The sequence below is a fragment of the Neopelma chrysocephalum genome, unplaced genomic scaffold (assembly GCF_003984885.1).
Source record: "Neopelma chrysocephalum unplaced genomic scaffold, ASM398488v2 Primary Assembly neopelma1_24, whole genome shotgun sequence".
In the NCBI taxonomy this organism is placed as follows: Eukaryota; Metazoa; Chordata; class Aves; order Passeriformes; family Pipridae; genus Neopelma; species Neopelma chrysocephalum.
In genome coordinates this window covers 46,059,123-46,075,313 of record NW_020897693.1, presented here as the reverse complement: position 1 = coordinate 46,075,313, position 16,191 = coordinate 46,059,123, and the positions used below count along the sequence as shown (strand labels likewise).

The following is a 16,191-nucleotide window of genomic DNA, read 5'->3' as shown; positions in this document are numbered from 1 at the left end:
TCTTTTCTGGAACAGAGAAGCTAAAGACAGCTATTATTTTTTCCAGACTTTCATATTTAAGGTAACACTTTTTCCCTTTGGAGAGTATAGCAGGACAATAGCAGCCTTCTATACTGTTCACTGACACCACCAATGACAGGTAGGATACTGGGAGTTGAAATCTGTTTTTTCACGCCAAGCAGATGCTCAGCTCACATACAAAGAAATACACTATGATGGAGGAGCTGCCAACTAGGTCACCATGGCCAAAAAAAAGGTAACAGTTTATAAATATGAATTATGATTACCTAAATTTTGTATGTTTAAAATACAACCTTTGTTAGTTAAAGCCTTGCTCCGGCCTGGAGCACACAAAGCTATAAACGCTGAGGGAGCCTCTGCCCAAAGGGAGGTGAAGGTGTTCAGCTGACTCAGGAATTTAATGATAGATTCCTAGCAAGAATCTAAAGCTGTAACTGGTTCTGAATCAAAGCTTCAAGCTACCTAATGGAGTTATCCATGTTTCTGATTATCTCCAAATTGAGCCTAACATATTTTTAATCACAGAACAGATTACATTAAAATGCACAAAACTGAATTATATGTTTAAAATATATTGTTTTAAAAGAAATGTGTCAACTCCTGGGACTCATGTTTCATGGTTTGAAATTCAACTCTGTTTACCCAGTTTTATATTCATCCGGGTTTCTATGTCACCTTCAGACTTCACTACAACTAACTGAAAAGTTGCTGGGTTTGATGAATATTTGTCTTCCCAACAAGAGTTTTGAAAGGGAGAATCTGCTTCCTTTAAAATTTTCACCCTGTTTTCTAGAAGTCAACTTTCCATAGTAGTATCTGAACACTATTAGCACTACATTGTAAGGTTATGATGTGTGCAAATATTATCAGCAATACAGCATGCTTTAAAGTTTTTTGGGTTTTGCCTTTTTTTTTTTTTAATTGAGTAGCTGTTAGTGGATTTGGGAATAGAGAGCTTAGAAAAGCTGCTATCTAGGGTGGCTGGGGAAATAAATTGTTACTTAACAGCAATTAAAGATATCTTTAGGCACTGCAGTTCAAAATGATTTGGTTTTGTTAGGGCTTTTTTTAGTTGGTTTTTTTTTTCCTTGTTTTTTTGTTTCTTTCTCTTACAGGGAGTGGCCAGTGTAAGGCTGACCAGCTAGGAAATGAAGCTGGGAGACCCAGGAGGGTCATATTCCAGGGTGGGACATACCCATGCCCTCACCAACAGCCCAGTCTCACAGAAGCTGAACACATTGCCAGAGCTGGTGCTGGTAATGGTGTCCATCGGTACTTCCAGACACAGCAAGTGCTGAACCAGGTCCAGGGTCCATCCATGCGCTCCAGTCAGGAGCAAAAGGAGACAGGGCCAGAGACAGGGCTGGAGCACAGATACAAAGGGTCCATCCAGCAGATGGGCTACCAACAGTAGGTAGTCAAAGGTCCACCAGTAGGTAGAGGTGGAGACCAGCACTCCTACAGCATAGCTCAGACCAGAACAGCACAGGGATGACCTGAAATGGACCTGGGCAGCGGATGGGTGACAGCCCCAGGGGAGGCTCCTCAGGGAGGTTAAGACTTATTAATGCCCTCAGGCCCCTGACAATTTTGTGGCTTTCGTGACCCTTTGCCTGTTTGCCAGTGCTGATTTTGATTCTTGAAAACCTTGTCCTCTCCTTGAAATGTAACAGAAAAAGCAGAAGTGAAGAATTAAAAGCAGCTGTTCTATTTCAGGTGACACATGATATCTTTTCATTTCTCCCCATGACACAGGCATGAAGGATACTTCTATTGGCAGAGTTCTTTAAGGAGTATTTATAGAAAAGTCAGAATCAGATCCTTTAAATCTCTAAAAGGTCTCTAAAAAGCAAGTGTGATCAAAGACATCAAACAACTTTTTAACATTTTAAAATAGATAAATAGAACAATTTATAGATGCAGCATTTCAAGCAAGAGACCTTTGACCTCAAATTAATACCTCGAAGACCTGTAAGAATCTATAGAAAGAGTAATCTCTCTTATAAGCACGTAAAAATAGCAAAACTGACTGAATAGGTGAGGCACCAGTGTGAATTTGCTCCTGTTATCGCAATCTTCAAAGTCTTTATCACGTATAGCAGAAGAATTAAGCAGGACTTGCTGCGGACTTTGCTGTAGTGTAACATTTACAAATGAATAAATAAACCAGTATAGCCCTTAACTGCTGTTTATTAAAAATAAAAAAGCATTACTAAGTAATTTACAAGTACTGTATTTGCCAAATACACTATGCACAAGACAAGAAAGCTACAATACAGTTCCAGTGGTAAATAATTTTTTTTATTTTACAAAAAATAGCTGCCTTAAAAAGAAATAAAATTAACATTCCTTGCTCTTTATCCTTTTTTTTTACCTTTTATTTTGGGGAATGAAAAAATCCTTATCTAGACAGACACATTGCATTTCTTCATTATCATTCAGCACAATTTACAGCAAATATACCCACAAATACTGAGGCCAACCATAGGCAACAAATTTTACACATTGCTATGAAAAGTTGCAAGTTGCTGCTCGGCTTTCAAGGGCCTAGATGGCAGTGTAGTTCTTAGTGTAATTAGTCAATTTGATCTTCTCTGGGAAGATAATATTAACTGAGAGGTTTTCCCCATTGTTAGACTTCAGAAAAAAGTTCTTTTTCTTGCGCAGAAGATGACTGTATTTGGCATTAGCAAACCACATTTCACATTTTGAAAAAAAAACAATCCCGGTTGTACCCAAGACAACAAGACACGTAAGCAAGCCCAGAACAACAAAACATATGACCTGGCTTCTACTCAGAAAAGGATCTGCATTTTGGATTGTTTCTTTCACTGTTATTTTAAGGATTTCTTGCTGTTGATGCACTGATCTATGATGAGGTTTTGAGGGTGGCTTGTAATTCTGCATGTGCTTTGTTTCCATATTCACTCCAGAAAGACTTGTGTTTTTGCTGGGATGTTTGCAGGTAACACCAATGAATTCTGGTTTACAGAAGCATTCGAACCCTCCCTGGGGATGTTCACTGCAAGTCCCTCCATTCTCACAGGGGCCACTGGCACAGAATACGACACGGCTGCTGCAGAGCTTTCCTGTGTAGCCACGGGGACAAGAACAGCTGAAACCCACACCAATATCTGTACATGTTCCTCCATTTTCACAAGGGTTGGATTCACAGTCATCTCTATCGATTTCACAGAAGTTGCCAGCAAAACCAGAAGGGCACAGACAGGAAGCATGTGGTGCAAAACCGTTGTCATCAACACATGTTCCTCCATTCTGGCAGGGAGAGCTAGAAAAGATAACAAAGAAATAGACAAAATTGATGTCCAATGAAAGGAGCTATTATGAAACACTTTATATAACAAAAGGAGCTGGTTTTCTTTAAAGAGCAATTCCAAATGCAAATCCACTAAAGTCAATGAAGTTGAATCGAGAATGAGTTTATTCAACAGCTTCGCCAATACAGATTATAATATCTTGTGCTGACCCTTTGGGCAGGATTAGTACACTAGTATATAAATTCAATCTGAAGAGCCGTGAAGGGATTTTAAATTATTTCAAACATTTATTCAAATTAAGCTTCCCACTGCTTTCATACGCTTGGAGCTATTTAGCTGAGCAACTATTCAGACAAGACAGAACAAAGACATGAGCAGCATGGCTGCTTCTTCTCTACCTGATTATTCATAAGATAATCTATATATTGTATTGACAGAGCAAAACACTCTGCCACAGCAACTACATGTTTTTATTGTGCCTCTCTGGTGCTTCATGACACAAAAAAATTTAGAAGCAAGCAGATACTTTCCTACAAACTGCTGTTCAGTCAAAAATTTTGATAATTATAATAACAATAAATGACATAATTTCAGACTTGGCAAAGACACCTGTAATGTGAGGGCAGGACCATAGGAAAACAAGTATTTCTGCAAACTCTTTAGGAACTTAACAACTAATAGCTTGGTACTGTGTTTTAAGTGACATAAATTAACTGAGAGATCTTTTTTACCTTTACAATGCAATTGTGCCTCACTGAGCACTATGCCAAAGGATAGGCCTACCCACTGACTGGCACAAATGTGTCAATTCAGTGGGTCTGTGCAAAGTGGGCTTAATCTTTCAGCTGTCTCTGCTGGCAGTGAAGGGTTCCTGGGTCCCAGGTTTACAAATAAATCTCAAACCCCACTTTTATGGCAGTTCATCACATATGAACAAAGCTTTTAAAACTTACTTCGTAAAAAATGAAAAAGATTTGGCAGAGCTTAGGACAAGCCTCTTTGACAACACTTTTCTTAAAACACTTATGTATCCCTGAAGACACACAGCACAGTACCAGCTGATAGTTGAGAAGTCCAAGCTGTTCTTTAAGTGTTACATTTCCAGGGGAAAGTCCCAGGGATAGTGAACGTCACAGTTTCATGGATGCAGACATTTCACATATGCAGTGGTCAGTAGAACAGGCCATTATGGATTTCCATGGTGGGACACAGGAATTTAAGAGATCTGTTGATGTCTCAATGAGATGACTGTGAAGGACATATAAGCTCCTGACTACAAATGGTCCCTGACTTCTGGTCAGAATAAGGTTGAGCTATTCAAATGCCCACCCATTGCTCTGGGACTAGCTGTGACAGTGTTTACTCCAAGCACCTCTGGCTTCACTGGGAACTGAAGTACTTGGTGGCCTAAGGAGGGTCTGAGTATTGTGATAGAGGAATCATCTGTCTGTTTTCTGCTGCTTCCACATAAACTTCTCTTTCCTCTTGTATTGTCCTTCACCATAGATGCTGGCTGGAAAAAAAAGCTACTAAAAGAACATATTGGAAGTCTGGAAGGAGTATTAGGAAAGGAAAAGGTGTCATTGTCCCTTTGGCATAGCCATTGTTAGCGATAACTCTTGGTGATAAGAAATTTCAACAGAGTAACCAGTCACTATGTCTCCTTTAAGTAAAACATGGAAGTTGTAGTTGTACAGTCCTGGAGTGGTTATGGACTTCTTGGACAGTTTAACACCCTCTTGTACCTTTACAGGTCCCATGGAAAACTGGACAAGCTGTTTTGGATATGACAATGTGTAGAGGTTTGAACCCTCATGGTTGGGTTGAATTTCAGTATTTTCTAGTGAAATGAGAAGAAATTGCTGGAGATGTAAGTGTAAACTTTTTTCTGAACCTCACAGAAATGTGAGTAATTGAAATAAAGAACAGTTAAGAAGAAATATGCAGAATTTTTAAAAAATTTATTTATTTATTACTAATACTGCTGCTCTGCTTCAAAGTAAAACTTCAAAATATCACACAGAGGTCACTAATGCAGATACATGTAAATGGACTAGAACAAGCACTTTGATTTGTGAATTGTCTTGGTTCCATCTGTGAATATTAACTAAGGAGCCAGCAGTAATGCTTAGTAATATCAACATTGTTAACATTACCAATGAGGTAGAGAGGAACTGAAAGGAAGTGAGATGTGAATGAAAGTACACCATCTGATGAGGTCTTTTTCCAGGATGTGGGATGCACTCTCTGGGGGACTGTGAATTGTTAGCAGACACAGAATGCTTATGCTGAGAACAGTTGTCTTTTTGAACTAAAAGCAGATTTTCAGACACTGCTGCTCATTTTCCTGAAAAAAGACAGCTTCTTAGAGAAAAAGAATCACTGTTTCAATTATGTTGTTTCCTTAAGAAAAACTGTTCATGATTTCCAGACTAGCTCATGAGCATTCAGTTCAAACACAGAGTACCAACACAAAAATGTAGTTTCAGCAATTTAAAACCATAAGGATTTTAAGGAATTACATGGAACTAATCTATGTTATTTTGTTGATGCTGTACTTTTGGAATTCACTTGTTCTTTGGGATAGTTAGGATACATGTTCACATTGAATTACTGAAATATTTGCTCTACAGATGAAAAGAAAACTATTCACATCCCCTATATTAGGCAGGTAGCTTGGATGTGATTCATTGCACTTTCAAGGAACTTAAATTTCCTCATCGTCAATGAAAAAAAAGTAGGCAAATGAGAGCAGCTATTTTAGAAGCTGAAAGTAAACCCAGACAGCATTATGCGAGTGCTTTTAATTTACCAATTAAAAGTAATGGTAAAAAAATTCCACTGACATGAAGTTGTGGAAGAATAGCAATTCTTGCCAGAGAGAGTAAGAGGTGTTAATGTTCCTTAAACAAGAGTGTACAAGTCTTCAGGAAGATTCAGTCATAAGGTAGATCTGAATATTCATTACTATCTATTGCTGAGCAAAAAGAGAATCAGAGGGTACCAATAGAGAGCAAGAAGGCAACTTCCTAAAAGAAAACTGTGATTTTTAAGGTGATAGTTTTAACAAGCTTGTATCCAACAGAAAGGCATTCTGTATGCTTATGGGACTAGATCTCTGACAAGCTAGAAGATTTCACCAGTTCACATTTTCTTTAACACTTAAAGGTCTTCCTTTTTTTAAGCATTTCTACCAGTGCATTGGAAGTTCTTTAGTCCACTGAGTCTTGCCCTTTCACTGAGCACCTCAAATCTGGCTCTGTCTTCTTTCCTTCTGCCCATCAGGTATTCATATACATGAGTACGTTCCTCAGAGCCTACTCTTCTCAAGGCTAAATAACCCAGATCTCACTATCTCCTTATAGGAGAGATGTTCCCATCCCTTAATCATATTCATGGCTCTTCACTGGACTCACTCCAGTATGGCCATGTCCTTTTCATATTGGGTAGCCCAGAACTGTACCCAGCACTCCAGATGTGTCTCATCAGGACTGAGCAGAAGGGAAAGATCACCTCCCTCAGCCTACTGGCAATGTTTTCCTAATGTCCCACTTCTCTTAAAGAATGCAGAACAATGGTCTCCAACATCCTGTTCTGATGGAAGTGAGATTATCTCCTTCAGTAAACTATGGACATATATGTTAGTTAAGAAAAATGACAGACTAATGAACTAGATGTTTTCATGTAGACTGCTTGTGTCTTTGGCTACTGTTCTCATCAGTGTACATTCTTTGTGCATACAGTTATCCCTTACTAGAGGTGGGAGCACAGGATGGGAGGTTACTTCAAGTTTTTTTACAAAAATCATGCAAAGGCATAAATTCACCACAATAAGATGTGCAAATTAGCACTTTTAGTACTCAAATTGTGCACACAAACTCATGCTGATAATCTGTAAATCTTTAAAATATTAACAGGTCAGATTTGTAAAGTTTAATAATAATATCATCACTATAAAAGCATTATTTATTTTAGCACAGAGATACTTGACTTAGCAAAAAATTCTGAATACTAGTCAGTAGAAGTGTGGATTTTAAATTCACATCAGAAATCAATATTTACCCATTAATAATGCATGGTCCTTTCTTGAGATGGCAGTTTTTTCCTGTAAATCCCTGGGCACACAGACAAATATATCCTCCATCACCAGTCTCTATGCACGTTGAGTTATTGGTGCAAGGCTTTGCAGAACATGGGTGAATATCTGTTTAAAAAAACCCAACAGGGCTCAGTCAGCCTAATGAGAAAGAGTTAGTAAATGGTATGCAATACTTCAAATAAAATATAGCTTTAATAGTCCTTCATCATGCATTTTATAAATTCTGATCTATTCCTTCCTCTGTTAAAATGGAGTTCAAGTTGTTGAACTATTGCAAGCAATTTCAGTTCTTCTCCTTTTAGCTCCCCCTTGCAAAATATGCTTGAATTGCTCCATTCTATAAATAAGCAACATTAGAAATGAAATATTAGTATGGGAGAAAGAATTTCTACGTAATCTAGCCATCCTTTCACAATGTTGGATTCACCATGAGCAGAATTCTGATAAAGCAATCAGGAACTGGGAATTCTCCCCGCTCCCTACCCATATCATTATGTGCTTATGAGCAAACATTTCATAAAAACAGAGATCAGCAAGTTAAAAACAATCTGCTAAAATTTCATCTTTTGGCTGGGCTACATTCAACCCTTACATAACTGTACCAGAAGAGAGAGCTGTATGACGTCTGGATCCAAAGTCACACATCTCATTTTCTTTACAATTTCCCTGCTGAGCCACTTCCCACTCAAACAATTACTGAATTTTTAAAATAATTAAAACCAAATAAACAAACAAGTGCATATTTTAGCCAGCTAATGGAGCAGCTGTAGAGAAGTGTTGACTGGAAGTTTTCTGATACTTTGCACACACATGTGCACACACACACTTTCTAAGAAGGTGAAAAGATATTTAAGAGCATCTATATTCTGCTTTCCACAGCATAAAATAAAATAAAATTTAGAAGGTATCATGAGGTACTGCAAAATTTTAACCATAGCAAAACAACAGCCTTAGCTTTCAAATACAATCTTCACTGGAAAAAAGGTTCTATTTTCTAATGTATTAGCCTGTTCTCATCTCAAGACTACAACTTAACATGCACTTTGCATGTAAGCTCCCATTTTCACAAGGGCCAGAGTAACCTTGAGTGCTTTTTGGAGGAATGTTTTCTGCCAGCTGTTTTCTCAGGCTTTAAAGGCAGCTAATAAAGCACGTACTTTGATGCAGGAGCATGGAAACTGTCTGAAATATATATATATATATAGGTGTATATATATATATACAAACATATTGCTGTCAGTATTTTATGTCAGGGATTTAATTTTAAAACACAACTTAAAAGGTTGCTGTACCAGGTCTTTTTCAAACATAATACATAATCAGCCCCAATTAGCCCACTTTCTCTATTTTTCCTCTCAAAAGGCCAACAACTAAGTCACGTACTTGCTTCAAGGGATAATTGAGTCTGAGATGAGAACCCGAAAAAAGAAATGTTACATTTGCACATGTATTATGAATGGCAACAATCATATTATCAATAAATTAATTAATATTTGCCTAAAACTAAATTGCATGCTGCAGCACGTGAAGCAATCACTAAGTGTTTTTATGAGGAAGACACACTCAATAGTGGTGCATCACAGCAGAATTTTTAACTCCTGTCTCATGCATGCCTAGCATGGGCATTAGAGGCTTTACAAGCACTCTGATGGCAGTTTACCAACACGTGCCCTTGGCAAAGCAGTCAAGTGACAAGTAGCACAGTATACTCCCAACTCACACCATATGTTGGCTTTTTAGCCAAATTGAGGTGAGCATTCAAGGAGGAGGTCATGGACCTGCTAACATGACTGTGTAGGCACAGCCAGGGATGACAAGATGACAGATCTGATTTAGCAAGGTGGATCATATATTCTGGCTGGGCTGTCATTTTCTCTTGGAAATAAATTGACTAAATTGCTTTTCCCTTTGTTATGGGCAGTGTTTGATGTGGCTCCTGTACTGTGCACTGCGTATCAGCTGCAGAGGGAAACTACGCTATGCAGCCTGGTTCCAGGTGTTCGTATACCTGACTTCGAGGCTGTGTTTCCACAAGATAAGAAGATGCCATGGCATTCAGTTGGACAGGTTGGTGCACTCCACTGCAGAGAATAACCAGCAGTATTAACACTGAGACCAATTCACAGATGTCTTTCTCAAGTGTCATGTCCATGTGACTGCAATAATAGTCATAAATGCTACCACTGATTCGTACCTACAGGTTTACAGTGGATCAAGCCCAAAGTATAACCTGCGTACCTCTAAAGTACTGGGAAGGTCATTTTTGACTTGCACTGAGAACCAGGCTGCCCACACTAAAAAAACCAGCTACCCAATTACAGGCATTAGCAAATCACTTAGTGATCTAAAACTACTCCAGAAAGGAGCTTCCATGATACAAGACAAGGAGATCATAAAGTAACTTTTCTAGAAAACAGAAAAAAAAGATATCACCACTAGTCCAAATCATCTTTTTCACTCCTATGCTTAGCAAACAAATAAGATGCTGCTACTATATCTGTATTTTACAAATATTTCAACTGTTTGCAGTAGCGGCCAACAAACTTCAGACCCTCCCAGTTTTCCCATCTGGGTTTTTCCTTCTATTTTCCTAACCAAATCAAGTTTCATTCAGTGGTACCTGTAAATGAGTTGTAGCTGCCTGTAATGACTTTACACAACCAGGAAACTGACACCAACTTTTTGGCAGAAGATGACAAGATCAGGGGCTGAGCAATCAACTCATTTGAGGTCTCAGTGCTTTATTGAGTCAGGATAACAATTTGTAGCAACTTTCCAGTAGCAAGAAGACCAGATCTCTTGATCCCTTGTGGCTAACCAATGCATTTAGAGTAGGTAAAACCACCGAGATGAAAGACTGTCGACATAACGTCACTGCAGATAAAAAGATGGTTTTGTCTTTTCGGCTGAATATTCTTGGCAGTTCTTCATGGGGATCTAGATTCAAATCAGCAAAGAAGACTCTGAGATGTCTCTGAGTGTTGAGAGAAATAATAGTTTCTGCACTTAAGAAGGGATAGCTTTTCTGGTATTATAGGAGTATGTTAATTGTTATGTATTAAATTAATATTTCTCCATAAAGAGATGTGTAATAATTTTCAATGTGTAATAATTTTCAATTTTCTTTTGCATCCTAAGGATCAGTTGCAAGAGGGAAAGATTGCAAGGCTCAGAATTGCAAAGATATATTAGTACTAAGAAATTCAGCCAGGCACTTAAAGCTTTTAAAAGTAGCTGTGAGGATGGTACCTTTAAAAATATGGTCCTTTGTGTTTACCAATAAGCAATAGAACTGAGCCTCTTAAGGTGGCAGATGTGGGTTGTTCTGTCTAGCTTTGGAAATCTATGATTGTAGGTCACAGAGGGACCCATTACTCCTCACCAACTGTAATGAGTTTAGGTGGCTATCTCAGGTACAAACACATCTGTGAGATGTGTCCAGAGCATCTGAGAGTTTACTGCCACCACAGCTCCTGTAAATACACTAGGACTAGCTTTAAACTAAGAAGCCTCTCACGTGTGCAGCCAGTAAGTACAAGCTGCAAAACCTGATGAGAAGGTAAATGAGTACCTGAGAACCTTGCACCAAAGTCCATGTCACTGCAAGGATGTGAGCTACCTAAAATCATCTGAGTCTTTTAGTCATCTTGAAAATCTTATCCGGTTCAAACCATCGTCATTAATTACTGTTTTGGCTACGCATTGGAGAACTCAGGAATACTCTATAAATTATAAGCCATATACCAACAAAAGCCTGAAAGGCATGGAAAGAGAATGAGCCCCTGGACACTTGTCCTCTTCCAGCTGCAGCTACGTGGGCAGAACAGGTGCATGCTCCTGGATGTTCATGTGATTTCTGTCTCCTCAGATCTCTTTGACTGAACATTGGCCTGTGTTAGCCAAAATAACTAGTTCAACAAAGGTCAATTCTTCAACTTGCTTATGCTAAGCTGGCTCATTCTGAGTGGCAAGGGGTGAGAGAGCCCACACACAGCTCTTCCCTCTCAGACTTGAGAGGGAAGTGGCAGCCTGGTCAGGCAGACTTTTTTCCTCAATTGTAGTAATGTTACTCCACTGCACCATCACTGGGTTAAGCAAAGGAAGAAATAAGCACAATGGTTTTGTTTTCAAGAAGTATTAAGAAAGTAGCATATATATATAATCTGCTACATAAATATTTCAAATTATATTTAATATTTTGAATTATATTTAATGTATACAAGACAACTGTATATCTACAAAAAGGCCTTATATTAACAAGGGAGCAGTTATTTGTTAGCCTTGCCCATGATAATCAATGCTTAAAATAGAATGTGTTTACACTTTGCTCACACATATGCCAACTGCAAAAGATACTACATGCTCCTGCCTAAATGATTATAAAAGTTCGAGGTTTATGTGCTGCTGCCCAGAATCCCCTTATCTATTCAGTATTTTAAAATTAGTTCTCCAGAAGGACTTTGCATGTCTCCAGCACCAGATGGGGCTGCTTCCCTCATTTGCTCAAGAACAGTAAAGGATGTGCAAACCTATGTCACAGAGGCTGCCAACCCAGCCCTCCTCACAGATGCACTGCCAGGGCTTGGCACAGCTGCCATGCAAACACCCAGGGAAAGGAACACACTGATTACAAAGAGCACCCTGCCAGCCAGGTTGACACCTGAAAGAGATAAAAGACAAGACAGAGACATAGTTTATTTTTAATAAACACAATTACGAGGATGTTCCTCTTTTTGAGGTACAATAAATGAACTTTTGTATACCAAATTGGACTATTTGAACAAAAGGATACCATCAATGTTTCTGGGATACTAGAAGGAGTTTATGTGAAGAAAACCATCTCATTCAGTGAGAAAGAAAAAAGCTAATCAATGTAAATATTTCGTACTGGAAAAAGTAAATTAAAATGGTATCTAGACATCCATGCTCTATTATTGCAGTTACTGCATCGTAGTAGAGTGCTGTTCCATTACAGTTCCATGTTTTCAAAGAGCAAACCATTTCAGCTTCTATCTGTTTTACCAGGATTATGAATTATTGAAGCTGTCCACTCCTGTGTTAATAGTCCTGTCTGACAGATCTTTTTACCTGCATTCATTGGGAGATTCACAAAATCCATTCTCTGGGTGACAGCCAGTTCTACAGTTCACGCCTGGAAGAAGAGATTTTTTATAAACATCAAGCCAAAAAATCAGCACACACACAAAAAAACCACATCATGTCCTTTACACACTACTGATGTTTTAAAAGAACCTAGAATGCATAATGTACTGTTTTTTTACTTCAAATAAATGTTTTTGCAACATAAAATTTTACATTAACCTAATCTAGAACATGTTATAGAATGTTCCTATAGGGCAAGAGAAATGCCATAAAGAATTAACAGCAAAAGAACACTAAGTCACTTTAGCACATGCAAAGTGTATGTAATATCCCTACACACTGCTTTAAGAGAAATGTCAGAGCAGATCCACGGATGTCGTTTCACAACATGCCATTCCAAATGCATTGTTTCAGAACCACTTGAAACACAAAAGTACCTTTAAGTCAGAAGAGAAATTACATTTCAAACAACTTACAAGAAAAGTGTTAAATTCATTTCAACCCTCCATCGTGTAAAAATAATCATTTTCATTAACTCATGCATAAATAATATAAGTTAAGGAGAAGATATCTCAGTCACAGTTTTTGTTTGTGTTTGTTTGTTTAAGTATTTGCATCAAGTAATAGTCCTCTGAAATATCACCGTTAGCCACTGACACACTACGCCAATGGCAGAAGAAACGCACTCCATCTGCTACGGAGGAGAAGCTTCCCAAAGACACCGGCATCTCTGGCCGGAGCAAGGACCGAACAAGCCTTTGCCCTCGAGGGACTCCGGGAGGACTCCCGCCACCGCCGCTGCCCGCCTGGCCCCGGCAAACTCCCGAAACTTTTCCAACTCGCCTCCCCTCACCGCGACATTTCCCTGGCAGAGGATCCCGGTGCGGCCGGTGCCCCGTCTGCGCTCCCCGCGCCGGCCTTACCTTGCGCTGCGGGCAGGACGAGGGGCAGAAGGCAGCAGCAGCCGAGGAGCCCCGCGGCGCGCAGCCCCATGGCCGGGACGGGGCCGCTCCGCTCCGGCCGCCCCGCGGGGAGCTCGGCGGACGGCGGGGCCGGGAAGGCGGCAGCACCCCCCGCCCGCAGCGCCGCCGGGCTCCGGCGCCGCGGGGCGGGGGGAAGGAGGGACGGAGGGCGGGGAGGGCTGCCCGCCTCCACCCGCGGGCGGGGGAGCTGCCCACGGGGCAAGGCAGCCCCCGGTCCGCGCAGCCCCTCCGAGCCCGCGCTCCTGCGCTGGGGCGGCCGGCGGAGACGCGCACCTTGCGCACCTTGCGCTCCTGCGGAGTCCTATAAGGGCACGGGAGAAGGGAGGTCTGCTGGCGGGGAGGAGTGTCAAGCACGCCTCTAGTCTCCTTAAAACTTAACTCCGGCTGTCCGCACAGAGCTGATTTGGGGCTTGTCTTCAGAAATCTGAACACTTCTCTCCTTAGTCATTCGCATCAGAGCTCCAATTCTTTCAGAAAAGACCCAGCAAAAAGCATGGAAGGTGAAATATTGTGTGTTTCTGAGGCTTAAGAGTCAAAAAAAGATCCCACCAAAACACCTCAAATTCTACCTTCAGCAGTCACAGAATAGATCAAGAAGAAACATTACCTCCACCACAAGACAATTTAAATTCTCCATTTTATTCTGTACCTTTTGCTTTTATATCTCTTTATTCTTCCTTTGCACTGTCCCTTAAGGAAATAGACTGGGTATTTCTTGTTCTTTGTATTCTTTCTTGTTCATTGTTTTCTTCTTTTAAAGAAGTTCTGCTGGTTTTTAGGATTCCTGAGGGTCCTGTTTTCTGCCTGCAGATGCAGTGCTTTCTTCCACCAGACCTCATTTACTAATTTGTCGGCTTTTATGTGAAGCAACTAGAGATCCTTATAATATGGTAAAAAAAACCCTACACAGCCATCTGCTTTTCCTCTAGAATTACAATGGGATAATTCAAGATTACCTGCCTGAAAATATACACACTGGAAAGCACACATTAGCTTCAGATAGCCCATTTACTTCTACTTCAAGACAATGATGTCACTTAGGTTGAAAAAGTTTGCTGCTAGTAATGCTGCCTTTTAGTTTTAACGGAGAATGGAGGAAGTGAAGGACAGAAAAAGCAAGAGCAGAAAATGAGGGATAGGTTAAAAGATAACACTTAGGAGTAAAGTGTGAGAGGCAGATACTGCTTCTTCAGGGCTCTTCAAAAGTTTTGGTATCTGAGATAAGTCTGACTCTGTAGGCACAGATTGCCTCCATGGTTTTCCAGCTTATCTTGCTTTCCTTTACTGCTGAAACACTACTTTGCCTCACAGCTTTTGCTGTAGCTCACCAGACCAAGCTTTGCTGGGATATGGTCAATGACACCCTACAGAACTGAAAACCTGTGGTGGTAATGATGACCACTTAATCCTTTACTCTGCCTTTCTGTGAGCCTGTGCTTTTGTAGGGTTAATATCAGCAGCTCTTTGTCAGTCTGTTCCCTCTGCTTTTATTCCGGCTTTCTTAGTTATTTATTCACACTCATGTTGTCATAGGTCCAAGGTTGCTTATTCCTCTCATAGGCCATAAGTTCTCTGCTTGCTGCTAGAGAAGCGCTGTTATGTTAGACCTTTTCAGCATTTTTTGACTAAGAGATAACCTGGGTAGTTAAAATGGTTACCAGCATTCTGTTATTTCAGTGATATTTAGTGATATTCCTATATTAGTTTGACCAATGAGTCAATGGAAGGGTTTAATCTTTCTGCCTTCTGTCCTAAAAATTTCTCCTTCTATTCTTTTTTACAAAACCTTAAGAGTAGAGAATCTGTAGAATTCACATATTTTATCCATGCACTCATCAGTGTCAAATTATCTGCTCTAATTTGCATTGTAAATAGATACTCTGATGACATATGATGACACATTTCTTCTATTTTCTGAGTTAACTATTGAATATCAGCTGTATTGTTCAAAAACGATATCTTACAAAATTCATTAGGAAAATCTTGTTCTCACGATGTTGTACGGTGTTGTAATGGCCATTGCAAACTTCAATTTTTGTACTCTCTTCTTACTTTTCAGGCATTTTTTTTTCATAGATACACTGGTAAGCAAAAATTAGCTATTTTTTAGAATAACTCTATTTTTTACTCTTCCGTTTCTCAGGGGTGCCCCTTGGATTGCTGATAATAGTAAAAATCTCAAATTTTCCATCTCTTCTGTTTTCTTCAACTATCATTTAAATAAAAACCTATTTCCATTTCCAATAAGTCATAATCCTTTTTGTTGGAGTCTATCAGTTGGAACAGAATCTGTCCAGATACTAATCCAAAAATAATTCCAAAACAGAAACCCAGCATTCTGTAAATCCAGGGTAATTCTCTTCTCTCCCCTGCTTCCACCTGAGCAAACCAAACTGTAAATCATTTTTACTTAGCTTGTTTACTGCCAAAAGCACTCTGATCTAAATCTCCGTCGTCTTCACAATAGTTCTTGAAAATTATAGTAACTGTGTTTTAGCAGATGTTAGTGATTTCACTGAGGATAACCTTAATTTTTTTTTTAACATTTTTAGTCTTTGCATTAGAAATTGGAAAGGAAAGAATCTCATGCAATAGTTGTCTAGGTATGGAGATCATCCAAGGTGTTGCACTCATTTTTTCACCCGAAAATACTTGAGTGGTGAGCACAGACTGAGGAGTGCTGGTCTAGTTATCTCCTAATAGTCTG

At 39.6% G+C, this 16,191-nt stretch overlaps 1 protein-coding gene across 1 annotated transcript; it reads right to left on the bottom strand.

Moving 5' to 3' along the window:
- Positions 1-2,191: 2,191 nt before the first annotated feature.
- On the bottom strand, positions 2,192-13,632 carry DLK1 (delta like non-canonical Notch ligand 1). The gene is made up of 5 exons (XM_027673983.1): positions 13,425-13,632; positions 12,487-12,550; positions 11,928-12,058; positions 7,362-7,503; positions 2,192-3,310 (listed from the first exon to the last, which is right to left on the bottom strand). Exons 1-5 carry the CDS (start codon positions 13,492-13,494, stop codon positions 2,569-2,571), a joined length of 1,149 nt encoding a protein of 382 aa, XP_027529784.1. The 5' UTR covers positions 13,495-13,632; the 3' UTR covers positions 2,192-2,568.
- Between the last annotated feature and the right edge of the window lie 2,559 nt (positions 13,633-16,191).

Excerpts from the sequence above, each read along its gene's own strand:
- DLK1 (XM_027673983.1), bottom strand. The coding sequence starts at position 13,494 with ATGGGGCTGCGCGCCGCGGGGCTCCTCGGCTGCTGCTGCCTTCTGCCC. Across the intron at positions 12,551-13,424 it reads CGTCCTGCCCGCAGCGCAAG|GCGTGAACTGTAGAACTGGC; the intron begins GTAAGGCCGGCG and ends CTCTTCTTCCAG. Across the intron at positions 7,504-11,927 it reads TGGCAGCCTCTGTGACATAG|ATATTCACCCATGTTCTGCA; the intron begins GTTTGCACATCC and ends TTTTTTAAACAG.